At 37.4% G+C, this 19,256-nt stretch overlaps 3 protein-coding genes across 3 annotated transcripts in view; 2 read left to right on the forward strand and 1 right to left on the reverse strand.

Moving 5' to 3' along the window:
* LOC127438849 (uncharacterized) overlaps positions 1–19,256 on the forward strand; it is a 687,566-nt gene that overhangs the window by 178,579 nt on the left and 489,731 nt on the right. The window lies entirely within an intron of this gene.
* LOC127438853 (60S ribosomal protein L36) lies at positions 2,422–6,100 on the forward strand. Its single transcript, XM_051694765.1, has 4 exons — positions 2,422–2,487; positions 2,896–2,990; positions 5,432–5,566; positions 5,972–6,100. The coding sequence occupies exons 2-4, from the start codon at positions 2,898–2,900 to the stop codon at positions 6,059–6,061; spliced, it is 318 nt and encodes a 105-aa protein (XP_051550725.1). The 5' UTR covers positions 2,422–2,487; positions 2,896–2,897; the 3' UTR covers positions 6,062–6,100.
* Positions 7,063–19,248, reverse strand: LOC127438813 (lon protease homolog, mitochondrial-like). Its single transcript, XM_051694681.1, has 18 exons — positions 18,362–19,248; positions 15,308–15,396; positions 15,088–15,207; positions 14,408–14,666; positions 14,251–14,312; positions 13,789–13,918; positions 13,482–13,565; positions 13,115–13,335; positions 12,324–12,462; positions 12,047–12,225; positions 11,564–11,651; positions 11,340–11,462; positions 11,131–11,247; positions 10,802–10,942; positions 10,548–10,713; positions 9,770–9,990; positions 7,769–7,933; positions 7,063–7,638 (listed from the first exon to the last, which is right to left on the reverse strand). Exons 1-18 carry the CDS (start codon positions 18,869–18,871, stop codon positions 7,489–7,491), a joined length of 2,964 nt encoding a protein of 987 aa, XP_051550641.1. The 5' UTR covers positions 18,872–19,248; the 3' UTR covers positions 7,063–7,488.

Genomic DNA, 19,256 nt, shown 5'->3' on the forward strand with positions numbered 1-19,256 from the left:
TATCTTCCACTCTAACTTTAAAGCGTTGTACCACAAGTGTCTTGACTGGATATACTCGAAGTACAATCTTATATGAAACCTCCTTTACTTTGTTTGTAATACAATACTTGTGAAGTCAACCATATTGTACTCCAATCAAACAGAAAGTTTCATTTAGCTGTAACAGCAAGGATATCTGTTGTTTGAAAAAGGGAACGTAAGAAAAAATTATTACACCCATAACTTAAAAAATCCTTGCCGTGCAACCTAATGCAGGAAGTAAACTCTTCAACTGATTCTAATAAATGACAATTGTCATACCCTAAAAGTCTCAACATTTCCCTGGGAATTGCATACATTACCCTTAAGTACTGGCTAGGCTCAATTGGAAAGTTATACATATTGATATATATGGTATAACTATATAAGATACCCTCATTTTAATACCACCTACTTTTTGAAATATAAGATTTGGTACTACATATACTTTGTTGATTTTTAAGATAACTTTGCAACCATTTTACTTTAAATATCATATTGGAAGTCTTAAAATCTCTTAATTCCACTCTTTAAAGACAATTAAAAGGAATTCAGCCAGATCTTCTAGAAATATTTACAAAATTCAGCAGTTAGGCCATCATTACCAGGAGACTTGTTTAATTTGAGTTTTTTAATGGCTGTTTTAACTTCTAAAATGGATATTTCCTTATCACAAATGGCTTTAAACTCTTCATCGATGTTATTAATATTATATTTTAAGGGCTTCAAAAAATCGTCTATTTTATTTACAGAGCATTCCTTGCTCGAATAAAGTTCACCATAAAAGTTTGCAACATATTTTGAAATTCTAATAGGATCTTGTATTTCCTGACCATTAACATTACGCTTCTTAATGGATGTGTTTCCCCATTCCTTTTCTCCAAATTAAAAAAATACCTAGAGTTTGTTTCATCTTCCTCTAACCAACGGCGTCTTGATCTAACAAAAGCTCCTTTTGCCTTGTTTAGGTACAATTCGTCTAATTGAGCCTGTAAATTGGTTAATATTTGTAAGTTCCTGTCAGTACAATCATCTTTAATACAACAGATTTTCTTAATAATTTCTTCTTCTTTTGATTTGGTTGACCTTGCCAATTCTTTGCCTTTTATAATAGCTCTAAGTCTAATCCTATATTTCATAAACTCCCAATTCTGACAATACAAATTTGTTTGCTTAGCTTGATTCCAACACGTTTGTATTATTGTTTGGATTTCAAGTTTAAAGCTATCAATTTCCAATAATCTATTATTAAGTTTCCAATAGGCTTTAGAGGCCTTACATTCATTTACATCATTCCATTTAATAAAACTGTAAATCATTTTGTGATTAGTCAATACTGATGGCTCAATGGACACTTTATTTGTCCTTTGTTCTAAAGAAGAAGAAACTAACCAAAAATCGATTCTAGACTGTTTGGACTTATCATTATTACTCCAAGTGTATTCTTTTAAGTTTGGATGTTTGCACCTCCAGATATCAATAACTCCTAAACTTTCACAAAGAGTCGATTGAGGATAGCCTAACAGGAACTGGAATTCTGTCCATCTTAACATCTAAGACTGTATTTCCACCTAATATAATTTCAATATCTTGACATTTTTCTTTCATCTTATCAGGCCTGGCTCCAGCTCTAAGATGTAAGGTGGACCATAGGACCCGCCGGGTGGGCCGAACAGTTGGAGGGGTGGGTGTAGGTGTAGTTCTCAAGGTGGGCCATGTTCATGATTGGGTGGGCCAGGCCCACCCAGACCCCCCTGTGGAGCCGGGCCTGCATCTTATTGATCTCATTTTCAATTTCAGGGAATAAAACATTATTATATTTTGTGATATTTGAGGCATATATAGTACCTAAAAGAAACATTTTCCAATCAATAGACACTATCAAAGTTATCCATCTACCCCCAATATGTGCTTGCTAATAACTTTACCTTTAAATGAACCCTTTAATACTGCAACCCCTGCAGAGTGATTACTTCTAAAGCAGTGCCAAATTTCAGTACCCCGTTGATTCTTCCAAAAATTAACCTCTGAAGAACTAGCATGAGTCTCTTGTAAAAAAAAAAAAAATAGAAATCCACAATGAATCTCTTGCAATAAAAAAAAAAAAAGCTTTTTGTTTAGTCAAATTTCGAAGACCCCTGACATTAAAGGAACAAATGGATAAAGACATGAACTTTGAACACACACACACACACACACACACACACACACACACACACACACACACACAAATAACTTTTAAGAGTTATAAGAGTATATGTTACTCAAGGGGTGCATATTTCCTTATATCTTACATTTTACCTGGGAGATATTTCCCCTTTCCCCCTCTTAACCGAAACTAAAATCGAGTCCAGACCTCCAGGTCGCGCCATATATTTTCCCGCGTCTTTTCTTTTCCGTCGCGTCTGAAAAATGCAGCTTCCGCCCAGCAGCGTTCCTTCCGGTTTGGACGCCATTAGCAAAAAGCAGGTATGAACCGCTGGAGAATCACACGTTCTAAAATCCAAATTATATCTATGACATCTTAGTGCAGATCATAATAAATGTGTTCGCATACACAAGTTTAAACGATGTAAAGTATTATCCAGCTATTATTGTGAACAGTTTAAGTGATGTTTGTGCTTTACGAGTAGACACAATAGAGCGTTGTCTGATGTGTTTCTCAAGCACTGTCAGTGTGAAAAAACTATATAAAACTGAAACTCTGAATGTATATAAGTGCAATTCAAACCAGTTAGTCATGAAACATTTCTATGCAGTCATTTTGAGCATATGCATGAACAAAAATGGCTGACCTTTCAGTACACACGCAACCAATGGGATTGAACATTGTTTCTAATTGTATATTTAATCATTAAACGTGTATGTTCTCCACAGAGATGGCCATCAGGTATCCTATGGCGGTTGGCCTTAATAAAGGCCACCCAGTGACCAAAAACGTTACAAAGCCCAAGCACAGCCGCAGGAGAGGGGTGAGTGAATATATAAGTCCTGTTGATCTCAGCAGTGTTGGGTGTAATGCATTACTCGTTTCAAAGGGTTTACTCTTAATTTTACTCTTCTGATGTAATTGCATTAAATACTGTATAGACTCTAGAGAAATTCTATATAAAACAACTGAATTTAAAATCGAAATTTATCGTATGTCAAAATTTATGTTTTCTAATTTAACACTGCCACTTTAAATTTTTTGGCCAGCTCATGAATAATTTATTTGAAAGAATTAAAAGGACAGTTTCACGTCTATCGTTGTATTTTCCATCTGGTCGAAGTTGATGCGGATTTTAGAAAGTAATAAGTAATGCAGTTACTTTTCAGACAAGTACAATAATCTAATTACATGGTAGATGTAATTAGTAGTTAGTAATTACTTTTTTAGAGTAACTTTCCCAACACTGCCTTTTGTCTGCTGGCAGTGCATGTTGACTGAAATAATGCTGATATATACATTTATCTCAAGGCTGTTGGTATTAAAAAAAAAAGTGTAGTTTCTGCGCTACTAGCACCACTGAACGGAATTGCAGAAATAAACGTTTGTTTGATCAAACAAACAGATAGTCTCGCCCCCAACTCACGCTATTGGTTGAGTCCGTGTCGTTGTGTCAGGCTGGATGGGTCTCTCAAAACAAATGGCAGATTTTGTAGTGTCAGGGAGACGCAGTTTTCACAATTTGAGAAAATTAACCTATAGGAAAGCATTACTTAGTCCCACCTGGATTTCTCGGCACTTTTCCCTGATTATTAAGGCTAAAAATGACTGAATTTTCTGCGGCTTTGCTCAAGTTTGTTCAGAGGCGTGCAGCACGAGCCTGTCATGTGGAACAAGCGCATGTAAAGAGTTTTCCCTCTTTTTCTCTGTTTCATTCGTCTGAAAACTGTTTGCAAGAATAAAGTCAATTATGAGAATGCTGCAAATCATCTCCGATCATCACAGGAGGTGCTTTGAGTTTAGTTCGCTTTATTTCCACTCGGTTGGCATGCATTGTGAACGCAACTCTGCAGGTTCAGTAATGTATATCTTTGTATTAAAGTGATTAAATCAGAAGTAATACAAGACACGTTCACCTTGAACCTAAAATTGAGTTTTCTTTTCTTTAGGCAGCATTAACTGTATTACCAAAACGCAATACAAACACAAATTCGATAAGAACACACAGCATTTTTATGGGAATTTATTAGGCTTATTTATTATGATTATTATCTTTACATTTATAATTGTCTTTAGTTATTAATTTGTAGGCTATTAGTAATTTTCCACCTGTTGTTGTTGACGGATGCTTGCGTGATGGCAAATGGGGCCGTTGGAGACGGTAAATGTTTGGATTTGGGGAGGTGGTTAAATAAGATTTTTTTGATCTTCATTATTTTATTGCTTTTTTTCATTTAGTTAAAAGTGCCATTTGAATTTTGAAATGTCTTCTGTTTTTCGTGTTTCGAAAATAAAGCAAAAAAAATTCACCGACCCTCGGCAGAGGGGTTGACGATGATATCGGGATCTTTTTTTAAGGCAGTTATCGCAAAAATATTTTTGACACATCGCCCAGCCCTAGGAACAACCTTAGTTTTTATGTTAAAATGTTCTGCTTCAGACAATGCAAGTAAACTTTGGTAAGGTTAAAATAGTAGACCTACAGTAAAGCTGTAAACTAAAAACAAATGATAATTCAATATTATACCCGTCGAAATAATTACATCACCTGATCGCGATCATTTGATTTAACCGCGATTGTCTTCGAGAACTGTGGTGGAGCACTTCAAATTCTCATCGCATTGTACTATCCAATGGATTTTTAAGTAAACATAGAAAACACATTTCATGAGTGTTGGGTCTCATGTTCCGGTGCATCATGTGAGCACTCCAAACGAACAAAGGCTGTCACCTACCCGCACCTCGGACCATTTAGACCAGCGCCTGATGACTAAAATGCTAACTGTGATTTACACACAATGTTTAAAATTTTAGACAGGCTTTCGACAACGAACACAACGTTCTGGTTTCACTTTAACATTCGTGTAATAGCAAATGTTCTTGGTTGTTGTGGGTTCATGCACGCAGGGTTAGTGACTTTCGGTGACAGAGATGAGACCAGGAGACGCTTACTCTTTAACTGTGGAGATGAATGGCGGTTATGCAGTTGGATGTGTCTCACCTGCTTCAAGCATGTCGAGCATTTGTTTTTCCTGCTGTCAATATGGAATCGGATTACCTCAGATTCACAGTTTATGCGGGAAAATTGCGGAAATTATACAAAATTGCAAGCTACCCCAAATAATGAAGAGACTGGTTGAATTGCATTTCTGGAGGGACTAAGTCTCTGCATGGTAAAGCTGGGATAGGAGAAAGTAGTTTACCCCTGGAAAAAGTTGCACACTTCAGCTTTAAACGAATGTTTAATTTTTCTCTTTTTTTCAGCGTCTGACCAAACACACCAAGTTTGTGCGTGACATGATCCGCGAGGTGTGCGGTTTCGCCCCTTATGAGAGGCGTGCTATGGAGTTGCTGAAGGTGTCCAAGGACAAGCGCGCCCTCAAGTTCATCAAGAAAAGGGTGTGTGCTGTTCGTCAGCAATGCTTTGCATGTGTAGTTTGCCACTGCATATATAATGATGCTCATTTATGGTTGTTTTTTTGTTGAGAAGACACCTTTTTCCCCAAAGCAATTTGGGATTGAGTGTCTTAAGGCAATATTTGTACTTAACAAATAATGTAAGAAATTTGGTACTCTTGACTAGAAAGAAATGGTTTTTGCATGAGCCATTTGTGATGTCCTTTCACTACTATACTGGTCTGAGACAACTAAGTATAGCATAGGTTGAGTGCTTTTTCCAGATGTAGAACTGATTTTGAGGGTAGGGTGTCTGGCTGCATGGAGTCACATTAATTGTCTTCATGATATAGTTGTATAATGCATCATTAGATGTGTCTTTGCTGATTGGAATATTTCTGTACACAGGTGGGAACTCACATCCGCGCTAAGAGAAAGAGGGAAGAACTCAGCAACATTCTGGCTGCAATGAGGAAAGCTGCTGCCAAGAAGGAGTAACCTGTAATATGACAAATAAATTTTTATGTGTAAAAACAAGCATTTTGACTTGTTGCCTCATTTAAATAGTGTCAGTCATTCTTGTGTGCTTAGTTGATGTTTGCAGTAATGTATTTGCTCTAGCAGATCTTTAAAAAGTGCATAAACCAAATACAGAGTTCATTGTGTAAATATGCTGGGTGACTTTTCATCTTGTATGTTACAACAGATCAGTTTCATCTGTCATAGAATGTTCCAAATGGAACACTAATTTATTGCAGTATACTGGATTAAAACATGGTAAATGGTGAAAAAAGTAGTATGTGAAACAGTATGCATATTGCAACTATTACATCATCATGTGACCATATTACATTGCATTTTTAACATTTTGGAAGGGTAAATTTGAAATCGCGTACAACCATACGATTACACTTTCTGCAGCATATAGATACATGAAATAGTAAGTAGTATGCAATTCTTAATTTAGCCTTTTTGTTTTTTCCCCACCTACAAAAATGTTTAAATGCAAAATACAGGGTTCCCACAGTCATGGAAAACCTGGAAATATCAGGGAATTTAAGTTGTAATTTCCAGGTCTGGAGAAGTCAAGTTTCTTTTATAGCTAATTAATCGGGGTGTTACGTTTAACTGGATTAAAAACACGGTGGACATTTACAAATATGTAATTTATAATACCAGACCAATTAAGAGACGTTTTCACTTTTATCAAACAATGGTGAGGTTTAGTTTTATATATATATTATATATATATGCAATAATGTGATTTTGGTGCCATTTTTGGACTGAAAGGCTAAATGTTAATTAGCTTTCAAGTCATGGAAATTCAGCTGAAAAGAGTGTGAACCGTTAAAATAGCAGAATTAATTAGTGACAGATGTTCAAAGATGTATTTGGAGAATTTGCATACTGTTGCTGTAAGGAAAAAACTGCTGTTCCAAACATAGCCACAATTTCTTTTCTATGAAGTGGTTTAATTTTGGGTAGACACTCATCACACGCAGTTTTATATTATATTTATTGTAAATTACTTCAGAGAATACATATAAGGCAGTTATTTACAAAGATGACACTCAGGATGTGATTTTCCTTGATCACGAGGAGCTGAATATAAAATAACATTTTGAATTCTAGGCTGTGTAGCAGCAATAGCATTATCCCAGAGTCTTGAGGGCTCGATGTTTCAAAGGTTCATCTGCCAGACTTTGCCATCTATATACTTCCAACTTTCTCATCCAGGTACCACAAAACAAGAGGCAACATGTCGTAAACTCCTGCGCAGCATTTTACTTGCTACTTATGTTCGACAAAACACCACAACAGAAGAACGAACCTCATTTGGCATCTGATTCTGTGTGCTTGTGATTTCCTGAAACGGTGGACTTCTTGTTACGGCGCAAGATAAAGCAGTGCCACAACATTGTTCATTACTGTCCAGAGAAAACTATTTTGTATATCTCGCTGTAATGTTCCACAAAATGCACTTCCAACCCTTCCGTGATGTACTCGGCAAGGTCTGAGAAGTCTTTTTTGTTTTCTGCCGGCAGGATGATGCAGGTTACACCAGCTCTCTTGGCCTATCGGAAGAAAGAAAATATTAGCTTACATTTTTAGTACAATGGAAAACTCATCTGACAGAGTATTGCAGCAACATAGTAAAGTGTGGAAGTGAGAAAGCGAGTTTGACCTCCCTCCCTAAAAACTCACAGCAATGGTCTTTTCCTTGATTCCACCAACAGGCAGGATTTTCCCGGTCAGGGACACTTCTCCCGTCATGGCCACGTTCTGACGCACTGGTGTGTTTGTGGCCAAGGAGAGTAGAGCCGTGACAATCGTGCAGCCAGCACTTGGTCCGTCTTTTGGAGTTGCACCCTAAACAGAGAGATTACCAACAAGTTTACTAATTAACCTCTTACTGAGACTAATGGCTATTTATTCCAAGCAAGGTCCTACAGTTAGGTAGGATGTCCAGATACCAGTATCGATACCGCGCTCATGTACTGGTACTCGTAAAAATGCTCCGATACCAAAAATGTTTTTGGAATGAATTACATGATTGACCAGTAAATTTTAACTTTTGCATTTACACAATTAGACATTTGCTGAATGAAAGACACAGTGTTTTATTGAAAGTGAGGGGGACATGTACCCCCCATCCCCTGCGTATTCTACGCCCCTAGTTACGAATGTCATTATGTAAACCTTCAGCCCACAAATTAAAATCGCGTAATGAGATAATTCAAATGTGAGCACTTGTGAATGTGAGGAGACAGTGTTGTGCTGACACCCGGTTGCTCGTACCTTTTAAGAATCCTCCAATGCTCATACAGGGAAAACTTCGTCATGAGCATCGGGTTAATAATCACTTTTACTGCGTCCAAATATCCATACTTCCCTACTATATAGTATGCTAAAAACAGTATGCCAATGGAGTAGTATGTCCGACAGAATTCATGAAGCAGTAAGCGAGAAGTACCCGAATGACATACAATTTCCGGTGAGATTCTGAAGTGCGGATCGAATGGACACTTAATCCCATAATCCCTCGGGAACTGATGCAACGTCACGTTCAAAACACTGAGTTTAAAAGAACAGCGGTGAATCACGAGTCGGACAGCTCTTCTCAAATATAAGTGCTCCATATGCCAAGATAATTGTTCCTTGTGCTTAAACGGTGCTTGTTTTTTTGTTTGTTGGGATTTTCTCCCTATTTCTCCCCAGTTTGGAATGCCCAATTCCCAATGCGCTCTAAGTCCTCGTGGTGGCGTAGTGAATCTGGGTGGCGGACCAGAGGACGAATCTCAGTTGCCTCCATGTCTGAGACCATCAATCCGTGCATTTTAACACGTGGCTTGTTGAGCGTGTTACCGCAGAGACCTAGCGCATATGGAGGCTTCACGCTATTCTCCGCGGCATCCACGCACAACTCACCACGTGCCTCACCGAGAGCGAGAACCACATTATAGAGAGCACGAGGAGGTTACCCTATGTGACTCTACCCACCCTAGCAACTGGGTTAATTTGGTTGCTTAGGAGACCTGGCTGGAGTCACTCAGCACGCCCTGGATTCAAACTTGCGAACTCCAGGTGTGGTAGTCAGCGTCTTTACTTGCGGAGCTACCCAGGCCCCAAATGGTGCTTGTTTAACAAAACCAGAGCAGACAGTTTTCGTGGTTTTTGTTCTTACATCATATATTCGGGTCATGAGACAATGCCCACATCCCCGGATGAAGTATGTCCGAAAAATATTCATACTACTCGCATGCACTAAAAGAATGTACTTTCATTAAATACAGTACATACTGTGACTACGCGGTTTTGGACGCAGGGTCTGAGTCACATAGCGACCGGCTTTTCCAGAGTGGGAATCTGCCGTCTTAACGTTAGAGCTTCATGGTCAAAACAACACAGAAACACTTAAAAATAAAAGCTAAATATATAGGAAAAAAAGTGTGACAGAAATATATCACTACTGTAAAGTTATGTAATATTCACTGTACATTTTGACTTTTGATTTTACAACATTTTGATGATAAAAATGAAATAAACTCTTGATTTGGAGTACAGAAAAAAAGTATGTATGTGACTCGGTATCGGCAAGAACCAAAAATGAAGTATCCATACTCGTTCTCAAAAAAAAAAAATGGTATCGGGACATCCCTACAATTAGGTATCAAACTTCATGGAAATACAGCCCATTGTCCTCACCTCGGGCACGTGGAGGTGTATATGGGACCCTACGAGGAAATCGTTGTTTGGTTGCTCCTTCATGAGTAAAGAGCGGGCAAACGTATATGCGATCTTAGCACTTTCCTTCATCACATCTCCCAGCTGCCCCGTGACCTCCAGTGATCCATCTTTGAGACCATCTTTACCCTGAGGTTCTCTTGGGCGCCTTAGCGACGTCTCGATGAACAGCGTCGAGCCACCTGGGGAGGACAGTGCGAACAAAAGGACAAACGTTGGTTTCTTTACGCTTTCACTGAGAAACGTAACACCTTTGACAAAATCATAAAGGTGAGTGAAAGACTATTTCACTAATTATTTCACTAATTATCCCAAATTTGATATGACTACACAATTAGATTTGAAAACATTTTTGTGAACTAACTTAACACCCTCACTACGATGCAAGTCTTTAGGAGGTTCGAAGGATTGTTCGCATCAGGTCCAATGTGACCAAACAATACAAAAGTTTAAAATATTTGAAAACAATTTTGTGGACAAATGTAAAACCCTCACTGCGATGCACATCTTTCAGAGGTTCCAGGTACAACATGACTAAATGACATGAAAGCATAACATATTCACAAATTTTCAAAGCAACTATAGTGTTTAGCATCAGAACTGAATTGGCCTCTGAATAAAAAAAAAATCTGTCCGATATTTTTGGACACAGGCTTGGACTGGACAGGCCTTAACTCGAATAAGTCTGGAAACTAGCATGCCATTTATTCTCATGAAAAGTTATTTGTTGAATGCTTACCCATGGATGTCCATGCCAGGCCCATGACGACTCCTGGTGGTGTGACATCATACATTCGGTCCACAGTGAAGACAGGCTTTCCAACATAATCCTGAAGGTTGTCAGAGGTGACATTGACCGCTGTTTCCTCACCATTGACAATGCGGAATGCTACTTTCCGGAACACCTAGAAAGGTCGGCAAAGTTATAAAACGTAACTACAATTGCGAATGACCACTAGAGAAAGGTAAGAGAGAAAAATAAGTTGGTCGCACCTTCTCGACTTGCTTCTGAAGGTTTCTGACTCCGCTCTCCCTGCAGTACTGTCTAATGAGTACATTCACAGCCTCAGAGGTGATGTTAACCTTCTGGTCATCCAAGCCGCATAAGGCTCGCAGTTGGGGTACCAAGTATCTCTGTAACCGAAAGACAGGGAAACTGAGCAAAGGAGAATTTTGATGCAAACATCTTGTGATCCTTTATAATGCAAAAACCAAAAATGTAAGTTGCCAGTCCGAAGCTTTACCGACTACGCCACACCCAAATTGTTGAGTTCAGACTTTGCATTGTAGAGTTTCAGGGAAAAAGATGTACTAAAACTCACCTCTGCAATGGCCAGTTTCTCCTGAGCGACGTAGCCCGATATGTTGATCATTTCCATTCGGTCTCTCAAGGGTTCAGGAATGGTGTCGAGAACATTGGCGGTACAAATGAAAAGAACCTGAAAAGCAAAGACGACACCATCAGAGGTACACTGAATCGGGAGGCTCCTTCCAGCTACATAATATAGAGTTTAATGTTGCTGATTTATACCTTGGATAGGTCAACAGGCACATCCAGGTAGTGATCTAAAAAGTTGGCATTCTGTTCTGGATCTAAAAGCTCTAGGAGAGCCGAGGACGGGTCGCCCTGGTAACCTCGACCGATTTTGTCAACCTTTACAACAAACACAGTACACCTCATTATTAAATTCTTAATAAAGAACAAGATTTTTTGTATCGATTTTTTATTAAAACTCATGATACATAGACACATACCTCATCAATAAGTACCAATGGGTTTTCAGTCTTTGTTTTCTTTAAACACTGGATTATCTTTCCTGGCATTGCACCAACATATGTTCTCCTGCATTATGTATACAAAACTCGTTTTCAAACTTCTACCATCAAATGTACATGGCCTTGAAAGAAACATTAAAAGTGAAGTGTATTCTGCGCAACTAGGGCACCAAATAGAATTGCAAAAGTAATGACTGTTTCCAAATAAGTATCAAAAACTCCATCTTGCACTGTTAGAAAAACTGAGCTGCATGCGGACAGTCTGTGCATACTGTGCCAATGATGAAATCTGAGTCATGCACACTGAAGTATGCGCATGATGTAGTGACACGTAGAAAACCGAAGTATACTTTGGCCTTTAAACGACAAGATTGCAATTCCATTTAGTGCACCTAATGGTGCCAAAATTACACATCTTTACTTCATCTTTAAGTCTTTTTAGGTAAAGTCCCCAATACCCACCTGTGGCCTTTAATTTCGGCCACATCTGTCATACCACCCACACTAAAGCGGAAGTATTCACGGTTAAGTGCTCTGGCAATTGAACGGGCGATACTGGTCTTGCCAACACCAGGAGGGCCATAGAAACACAAGATCTTTCCTTGTGTGCTGCCTCTCAGCTGGCTTACTGCTATAAACTCCTGCATGACAAAACAATGACCAGGATTAACAGGATTTGAAATGCTTATGTGACTTAAGTATTTCAAAACAACTGAACTTGGTATGCTTTGATGTTTACCAAAATGCGTTTCTTGACATCGTCCATTCCATAGTGGTCTTCTTCCAAGACCTCTTTGGCTTGGCTCAGCTCTAGATTTTCCACACTGTTGGTGCCCCATGGCATGGAGGTCAGCCAATCCAAGTAGTTCCGAGTAACACTAGGGATTTTTAGGGAAGCGGGGAAATTAATGAAGGATCAAGGCAAGAGTAAGCAAAAAACAATTCCAAGGTAGCTTGTTGGAACATGGTAGCTGGTTTGTTGATGGTCCAAGGTGGTCTATCAGCCCATACTAGAATGACCTAAATGGTCTACTAGGTCAAAACCAGATCCAGAAGCCAGTAATCCAACTGATAAACTGTCTAGTCCAGCTAGAACCAGCAAATGACCAGAGAGAAACAATGTAAGGCAATGCTTTTTAGAGGATGATATCTGGTTTGTTGATGGTTAAAGGTGGTCTGCCAGCCCTAATCAGCTTGATCAAGATGGTCTATCATGTCCAAGGTGGTCTATGAGCCCTAACAAGCTCGATCAAAATGGTTTACCAAGTAAAAGGTGGTCTGTCAGCCCTAACCAGCATGACCAAAATGGTCTACCAGGCCAAAACCAGATCCAGCAGCCGGTAGTGCAACTGATTAACCTAGTGACCAGCTAAAAACAATGTAAACCCAGCTACCATCTGGTTTTTGCTGAGTTTCCAGCTGGGAGAAACTTCATGAGCAATTTTATGGACATTAAGAGGAAAACTTGAATGTTCTTCATAGTTTTTAAGTTCATAGCAATAGATCTTTTGCAGTTGTAGATCCCCTTACTTGAACTCAGAGGAATGATTATCTAACAGCCCCAGTTTGTTGAGCTCCTCGTTAATAACTTCCATAATGTGCTGAGGAACGGTGCGATCCTTCAGTCTCTCTCTGAACTTCTCCTCAATAGCGTCTTTGTCTTCTTTCTCTAGCCCAAGCTCTTTCTTAATGATCTTCAGCTGCTCCTGGAGTAGATACTTCCTGTGTGTCTGCTTGATCTTCTCCTCAACCTGAACATCAAGATGATCAACCATGAAATTATAGAGAAGTTAAATGAAATGCAACTGTCTAGTGTTGCATTTTCAAAAGAATAACACTGCCTATGTTCAAATGGCTGTCTATGTTACATCAAGTACTGTATTAAAACGTTTCTCACCTCCCTTCCAAGACGCTGCTGTAGTTTACTCAGTTCATATTCTTTCTTCAGCAGAGAAAGAGCTTTGTAGAGTCGTTTGGGAATCTGTAAAGACAGTATTCATGTCAGATACATATTAAATGAACAAAACAGTGTGTGAATGTTGTGGCAGTCATAAGCATACGTTCGTTTCTTCCAGGACGTCCTGTAACTCGTGGACGTCCTGGAAGAATTAAATTATAAATTATAATTATAATTATAAATTATAATTATAATTATAATTATAATTATAATTATAATTATAATTATAATTATAATTATAGCATACGTTCGTTTCTTCCAGGACGTCCTGTAACTCGTGCGATTCTGCCCCAGTCAGAGCGGCCCCCATGTCACTTAGGTATATTGGGTTATCAACAACTCTCTGACCCGCCTGCATCATCTGAAGCACAGACTCTCTACCAAACAAACAGAGTGAAAGAAATATTCTTTGAATACTTGACACTGCCGTTAGATACCTGAAAGACTTCCACTGATTAACATTGTGAGTAATATTACCATTTCAGACCGTTTAAAATGTTATCAAATAGCAAAAACAATTACCAAGTGCACCTTTAAATAAAGGAGTGTCGCATTAGCATTTTAGTTTTTTTTTTTTTTTTTTTGGCCAAGAACTGTAAAATTTAAATGGTACTGGAATCAACAACTGAAATTTAGGTATCATAACAACCCTACTTGCGAGCTTCAAAATAGTAAAAAAAAAAAATGTATATATATATTTTTTTTTTACCTGTACAGAGGATTCAAAGCAATAATCTCACGAATAGTTTTGACGATCTCAGCAGTCAGGGCCTGGTTTAAAACAATGGTGTATATAAATTCATTCTGAGAAAGTAAATATAATTTCAGAGATCCTGTTAAATGCTTAACATACTAAATCTTAATACCTTGACCTCCTCTGTAACCTGGAATTCTTCATGGATGACGTTGTCCACCTCCACCATGAGGATGGAGGGCAGAGGCACCGCCTCCACCACAAACTCCGCCTCCCGCACCTTCTCCTCTATCATCTCAGCTAGCGGTGCCGAATCCTTACGAGAACGCTTCTGTTTTCGCCGTGGAGCTTTCGACTGCGCACCTTCACCTTCAGTGTCCAGGGATACGGACTCGTCCGGCTCGACATCCAACTGTTTATTGATACGAATTCTGCAAAACAAGTAAAACAATTCCAAAAATGCTTGAAAGTGTTTCACATCATTTGACAAACAAGCAGCTATAAACAGTGTAATACACTTTCAATGATGAAAGTACATAGTGTTGTTTAACTGGCAATTTCGCAAACCTCTAGTGGTTCGAGATGGAACTGCAGGTAGTTTGTGAAATGCCAAACTAATAAAAAAAATTTTTTTTTGTAGATTTATGAAATTAAATGATTTTTATACATTTTCATTTTAAAATGGAACATGCAAAACTTCATTGATTATTGTTTTGTTATTTGTATTATGTATTACTTAAAATAAAATAGATAATACTAAATAAATAATATTAAAAGTACAACAAACTATTTAGCTTAGTATTAGAATAATTTACCAATTCAAAAAAGTTCAGAACCAATTTTGACCATCACCTTCTATGTCCCATCACGATCATACGAAGTTTGTCTCCAAGGTCTTGCATTTCATGGATCTGCACAAACGTTCCGGTGTGATATACGGCATCCAGACTCTCCACCACATCTGACTCATTACTGACAAATAAACACAGAAATGAATAAACATTATCTAGATATGTAAAATTCTGAAAAAAAACTGTTAAACAAATTGAATTTACATTTATTATACCCTTACTTGTCATCTTTCTTCAAAAAGACACCAGCATATGGCTGAGCAAGGCGCACTTTTCTTCTTAACAGGTCCATGAGCTGCTTATTTTTAACCTAAAGATGTCAAAATATTACAAAACATCCCAAATATACATATTAGTTACTTTACGATGTAATCTAAGTAACTGGTCACTATTAATTAAAAAAAAAAAATAACCTATTTGTCAGTTTACTTCAATATTCATGCAGTTTGACAAATGAATTATTTTCAAAATATATGGAATATTACGCAAACAATATTCTATGTAATTTCTGGATTAATATGCTCATAAAAAACAGCATGTATATTAACTGTAGGCTACAGGAATTTAAAACCTTTAGATAAAGTAGGGATGCACCGATACCACTTTTTCTCTCCTGATCTGAAACCAGTGTTTGTTTTTTTGCATAATCAGTTTAGAATATCATTACCTCATGTGTGGAACTAATTGGGGGTACTCTTATAAATATATACATTATATATATATATATATATATATATATATATATATATATATATATATATATATATATATATATATATATATATATATATATATATATATATATATATATATATATATATACACATTATTTCAATATAAATGTATAGCCTATTAAGAAAAAATATTGTTAACTAGTCTACTGGAAAATGGAGCAGCAAAATTAACAGTAATTCCAGTGAAAGTCATTAGTAGAAAAGAAGACAGTTTTCTTAGCAAAAAAATATCTGGACTTTAAAGGATTCAGATCTCCTTTTTGTTCAATTTAGTTGTAAGATATCACTCCACTTCTCATTCAAACAGTTACTTTTTGGAACCCATTCAACATAAATATTGTTATCATTTGTAAACAATTAATAATAATAATACATTACTATTATTATTATTGACTTTTAGAATTTTAAAATTCCACAGTAATATATTTCAGTCATAATGTATGTGAGCTACTTCACAGTAGTTTAATTCGCTTCTTATTCATATTCTGGTAAAATGCTCCTCCGGTGCCGTTCTAAATGCATATTATTAATGAACCGAACAATTGAGCATCTACATCTGAGATGCTGTTCATGAGTAGCACTTACATATAAAAATAGCCACGAGCTCTGAGGGCTGAAAATTGCCTCACCAGCGTGCTATGTATGTGTGTACAGAGCGGTGCCATTCACTAACACGCTGTGTATGTATACTATATATTTACTTATTAAACACAGCCTTTTGTTATTCACAAAGCTATCACATGTCTTCAAGTGGTTTTGAATAAAATGCACGAGTAATATGAACTACTTTAATGGTGGCTTTTATATCAGTTTTGGAGCTTGACAGTAAGGAACATGACTAACACACAGTATCGGATTCAAATATTGGATCGGTACATCCCTAATTTTAGGAGTGGCCGATATGACCAAAATCCTAAATCACGATATGAGTAATCCTATATTACGATCACGATATAGTTAAATTTTTCTGAACGATCAATACAATTTTATTATATATTAAGCCATGTCGCAATGTGTAATTGAGTAATCCAGTCAGTGAATTAAATACTTTATGAATTAAAACTTCTTCGTCCTATATAATTGTCTCTTTATTTTGAACTTGACAAACATAGTCAAAGTAAAAAATAAATGCCACATTTCAGTCTGATGATGTGCACCAATTTTCTTCTTCTTTTTATTATTATTATTAGTAGTAGTAGTAGTAGTAGTATTGTTGTTGTTGTTATTATTATGATTATTGTTATAACCTTCCTCAAAAAACTTAACATCTTCTCAAAGCAATGCAAAAAGTAAAATAACATGTTAATAAAAAAATCCATAAACAAACACTTATTTAGGCTTTTTGTGTTTTTAATAATCTCTTTAAAAAACATATAATGTATCTGAAGGAAAATATGGCTGGTTTGTCTCCTGATATCAAACATCATTCGAACAGAATTTTAGAAAAGGGTATTTTAAAAACCCACTTGACATCGAGAGAAACCAGAATGAGTAGCGGGTGTGATCTGCGCTTTTCTGTCACAGGACCACAAATGAAGGGACTGGGATGACTTCAAAACTCACGCGCACTTGCGTGTTTCATACTGCGTGCGCAACACTCGCACAAAACACAGCTGCGTGTGTTTGGATGGGAGGCATTTCAAAATAAGACTTTATAGTAACACTTTACATAAAGGTTCAATTTGTTAACATTAGTTAACTATATTAGTTAAGATGTACTAACAACGAACAACACTTTTACAGCATTTATTAATCTTGATAAATGTAAATTTCACCATATACTAATATTTTTATTAATGTGGTATTTTTACATTAGTTAATGCATTATGAACTAACATAAACTAACAGTCAACAATTGTATTTTTATCAACTAACATAAAGATTAATATATGCTGTAAAAAATATTTTGTTCATTGTTAGTTCATGACACCAAATACATTAACTAATGTTAATTAATGGAACCTTATTGTAAAGTATTACTGCTTTGATTTGTTCACATTAGTTAATGCATTAATAATAACAAACCAATATTTACGTTTAACAGCATTTATTAAACTTGGTTGATTTTCATTTATAAAAATACAATTGTTTTCATAATAAGTATTTCATAAGTACAAGTATTGTCCATAGCTAATTTGCGTTAACTGATGTTGTTGGCAAATGTTTATGAATGCAACCTTATTGTAAAATGTGTTAATTAAAAAAATAATAATAAAGCACGAAGGCTAAATCACAAACAAAATGCTCAAGAGAGAACTTTCTAGACACACTTTCCCATTTATTGCATAACAAAGATTAGCTCACACACACAAACACACAAAAACACACAAAAACACACACACATACAAACAAACACTCACACACACACAAACAAACACACACACACACACACACACACACACACACACCTGCTTCTGTGGATGATGAAATCACCAGCAAGCAACAAATGCCGCAAACTATACTTAGAACTTTTTTGGCGACTTTTGAGACGCATTTCACCCCATAGCGGTTGCATCACTTTTGATGACGTAAACCCCTCACCTCAATGATTTTGATGAATCTTGGAAACACTGGGTTTCTGTTGACAGCTATTATAGGTACATTCGGGAACACCTCAGGCACGAGCATAGGGGTGAGAGCTGTCATCTGAGGAGGAGTGTAAGGACCTTCATCACCTCCAGACTCATCCCCCGCAGACCCACTGCTGTTCTCAGCCCCATCCTCTCCAGAAAACCCACTGCCCTTATTCCCGAACAGAAACCTCCTCTGACAGTCGCTCATGAAGGTCCCGGACCCGACAGCACCACCCGTGACCCGGTTCCACCTGTCAGTCACCATGGATGCTGTGGTCCTGGCATTGCATAACACTGTTCTGCTGGAGATGTGAGAATAAGAGCGTTGGATGTGGATGGAGGCGCTCCTGCTGAGCGGATCCCGCGGGTACAACGCGTGTAGTCCGGCTCTGATCGTGGTGGGACCGGCTGCAGAGGCAGCGCTCATGCTCTTGGAAGCTTGTCTGCATGATCTCCACATTCTCATGTACGCCGCCATGTCTGATCTAGAGGGTTCTCTCGGAGGAGCACGTGACTTCCTGCGCCGCTGCTGTCAAGGGTTGATGACGTCACGCAGAGAAACCACGCCCCCTCTCGCCAGTCATGCGTTATGAAAAACAAAAGAAAGACTGAGCCAGTTTTAAAAAGTCTAAATTGTTAGTCATAAATAACAGTTGCGAGAAAAAACTAATTCCAATTAGTTAAAGATAAAAGTTCCCATGGTATAATGAAACAATAAGAGGAGTTTGGTAAGGGTTAGGTTCAGGTTCCAGCACGAGACGCTCAATTAAATAAATATATATTACAATTGACCATTATAAATGACTATTTATTAATTTTAAGCATTGATAGTAATAATAATAGTTTATTATTATTATTATTAT

This window comes from Myxocyprinus asiaticus, chromosome 50, assembly GCF_019703515.2.
Source record: "Myxocyprinus asiaticus isolate MX2 ecotype Aquarium Trade chromosome 50, UBuf_Myxa_2, whole genome shotgun sequence".
NCBI lineage: Eukaryota > Metazoa > Chordata > Actinopteri > Cypriniformes > Catostomidae > Myxocyprinus > Myxocyprinus asiaticus.

What these genes read in the sequence shown, in the direction of transcription:
- LOC127438853 (XM_051694765.1), top strand. Translation starts at nt 2,898, where the DNA reads ATGGCCATCAGGTATCCTATGGCGGTTGGCCTTAATAAAGGCCACCCA. An exon ending in AGCACAGCCGCAGGAGAGGG is followed by an intron (nt 2,991 to 5,431) that starts GTGAGTGAATAT and finishes TCTTTTTTTCAG; the next exon opens with CGTCTGACCAAACACACCAA. An exon ending in TCAAGTTCATCAAGAAAAGG is followed by an intron (nt 5,567 to 5,971) that starts GTGTGTGCTGTT and finishes TTCTGTACACAG; the next exon opens with GTGGGAACTCACATCCGCGC.
- LOC127438813 (XM_051694681.1), bottom strand. Translation starts at nt 18,871, where the DNA reads ATGGCGGCGTACATGAGAATGTGGAGATCATGCAGACAAGCTTCCAAG. An exon ending in AGGTTACAGAGGAGGTCAAG is followed by an intron (nt 14,313 to 14,407) that starts GTATTAAGATTT and finishes GTTTTAAACCAG; the next exon opens with GCCCTGACTGCTGAGATCGT. An exon ending in ATGTCAAGAAACGCATTTTG is followed by an intron (nt 12,226 to 12,323) that starts GTAAACATCAAA and finishes TTTGTCATGCAG; the next exon opens with GAGTTTATAGCAGTAAGCCA.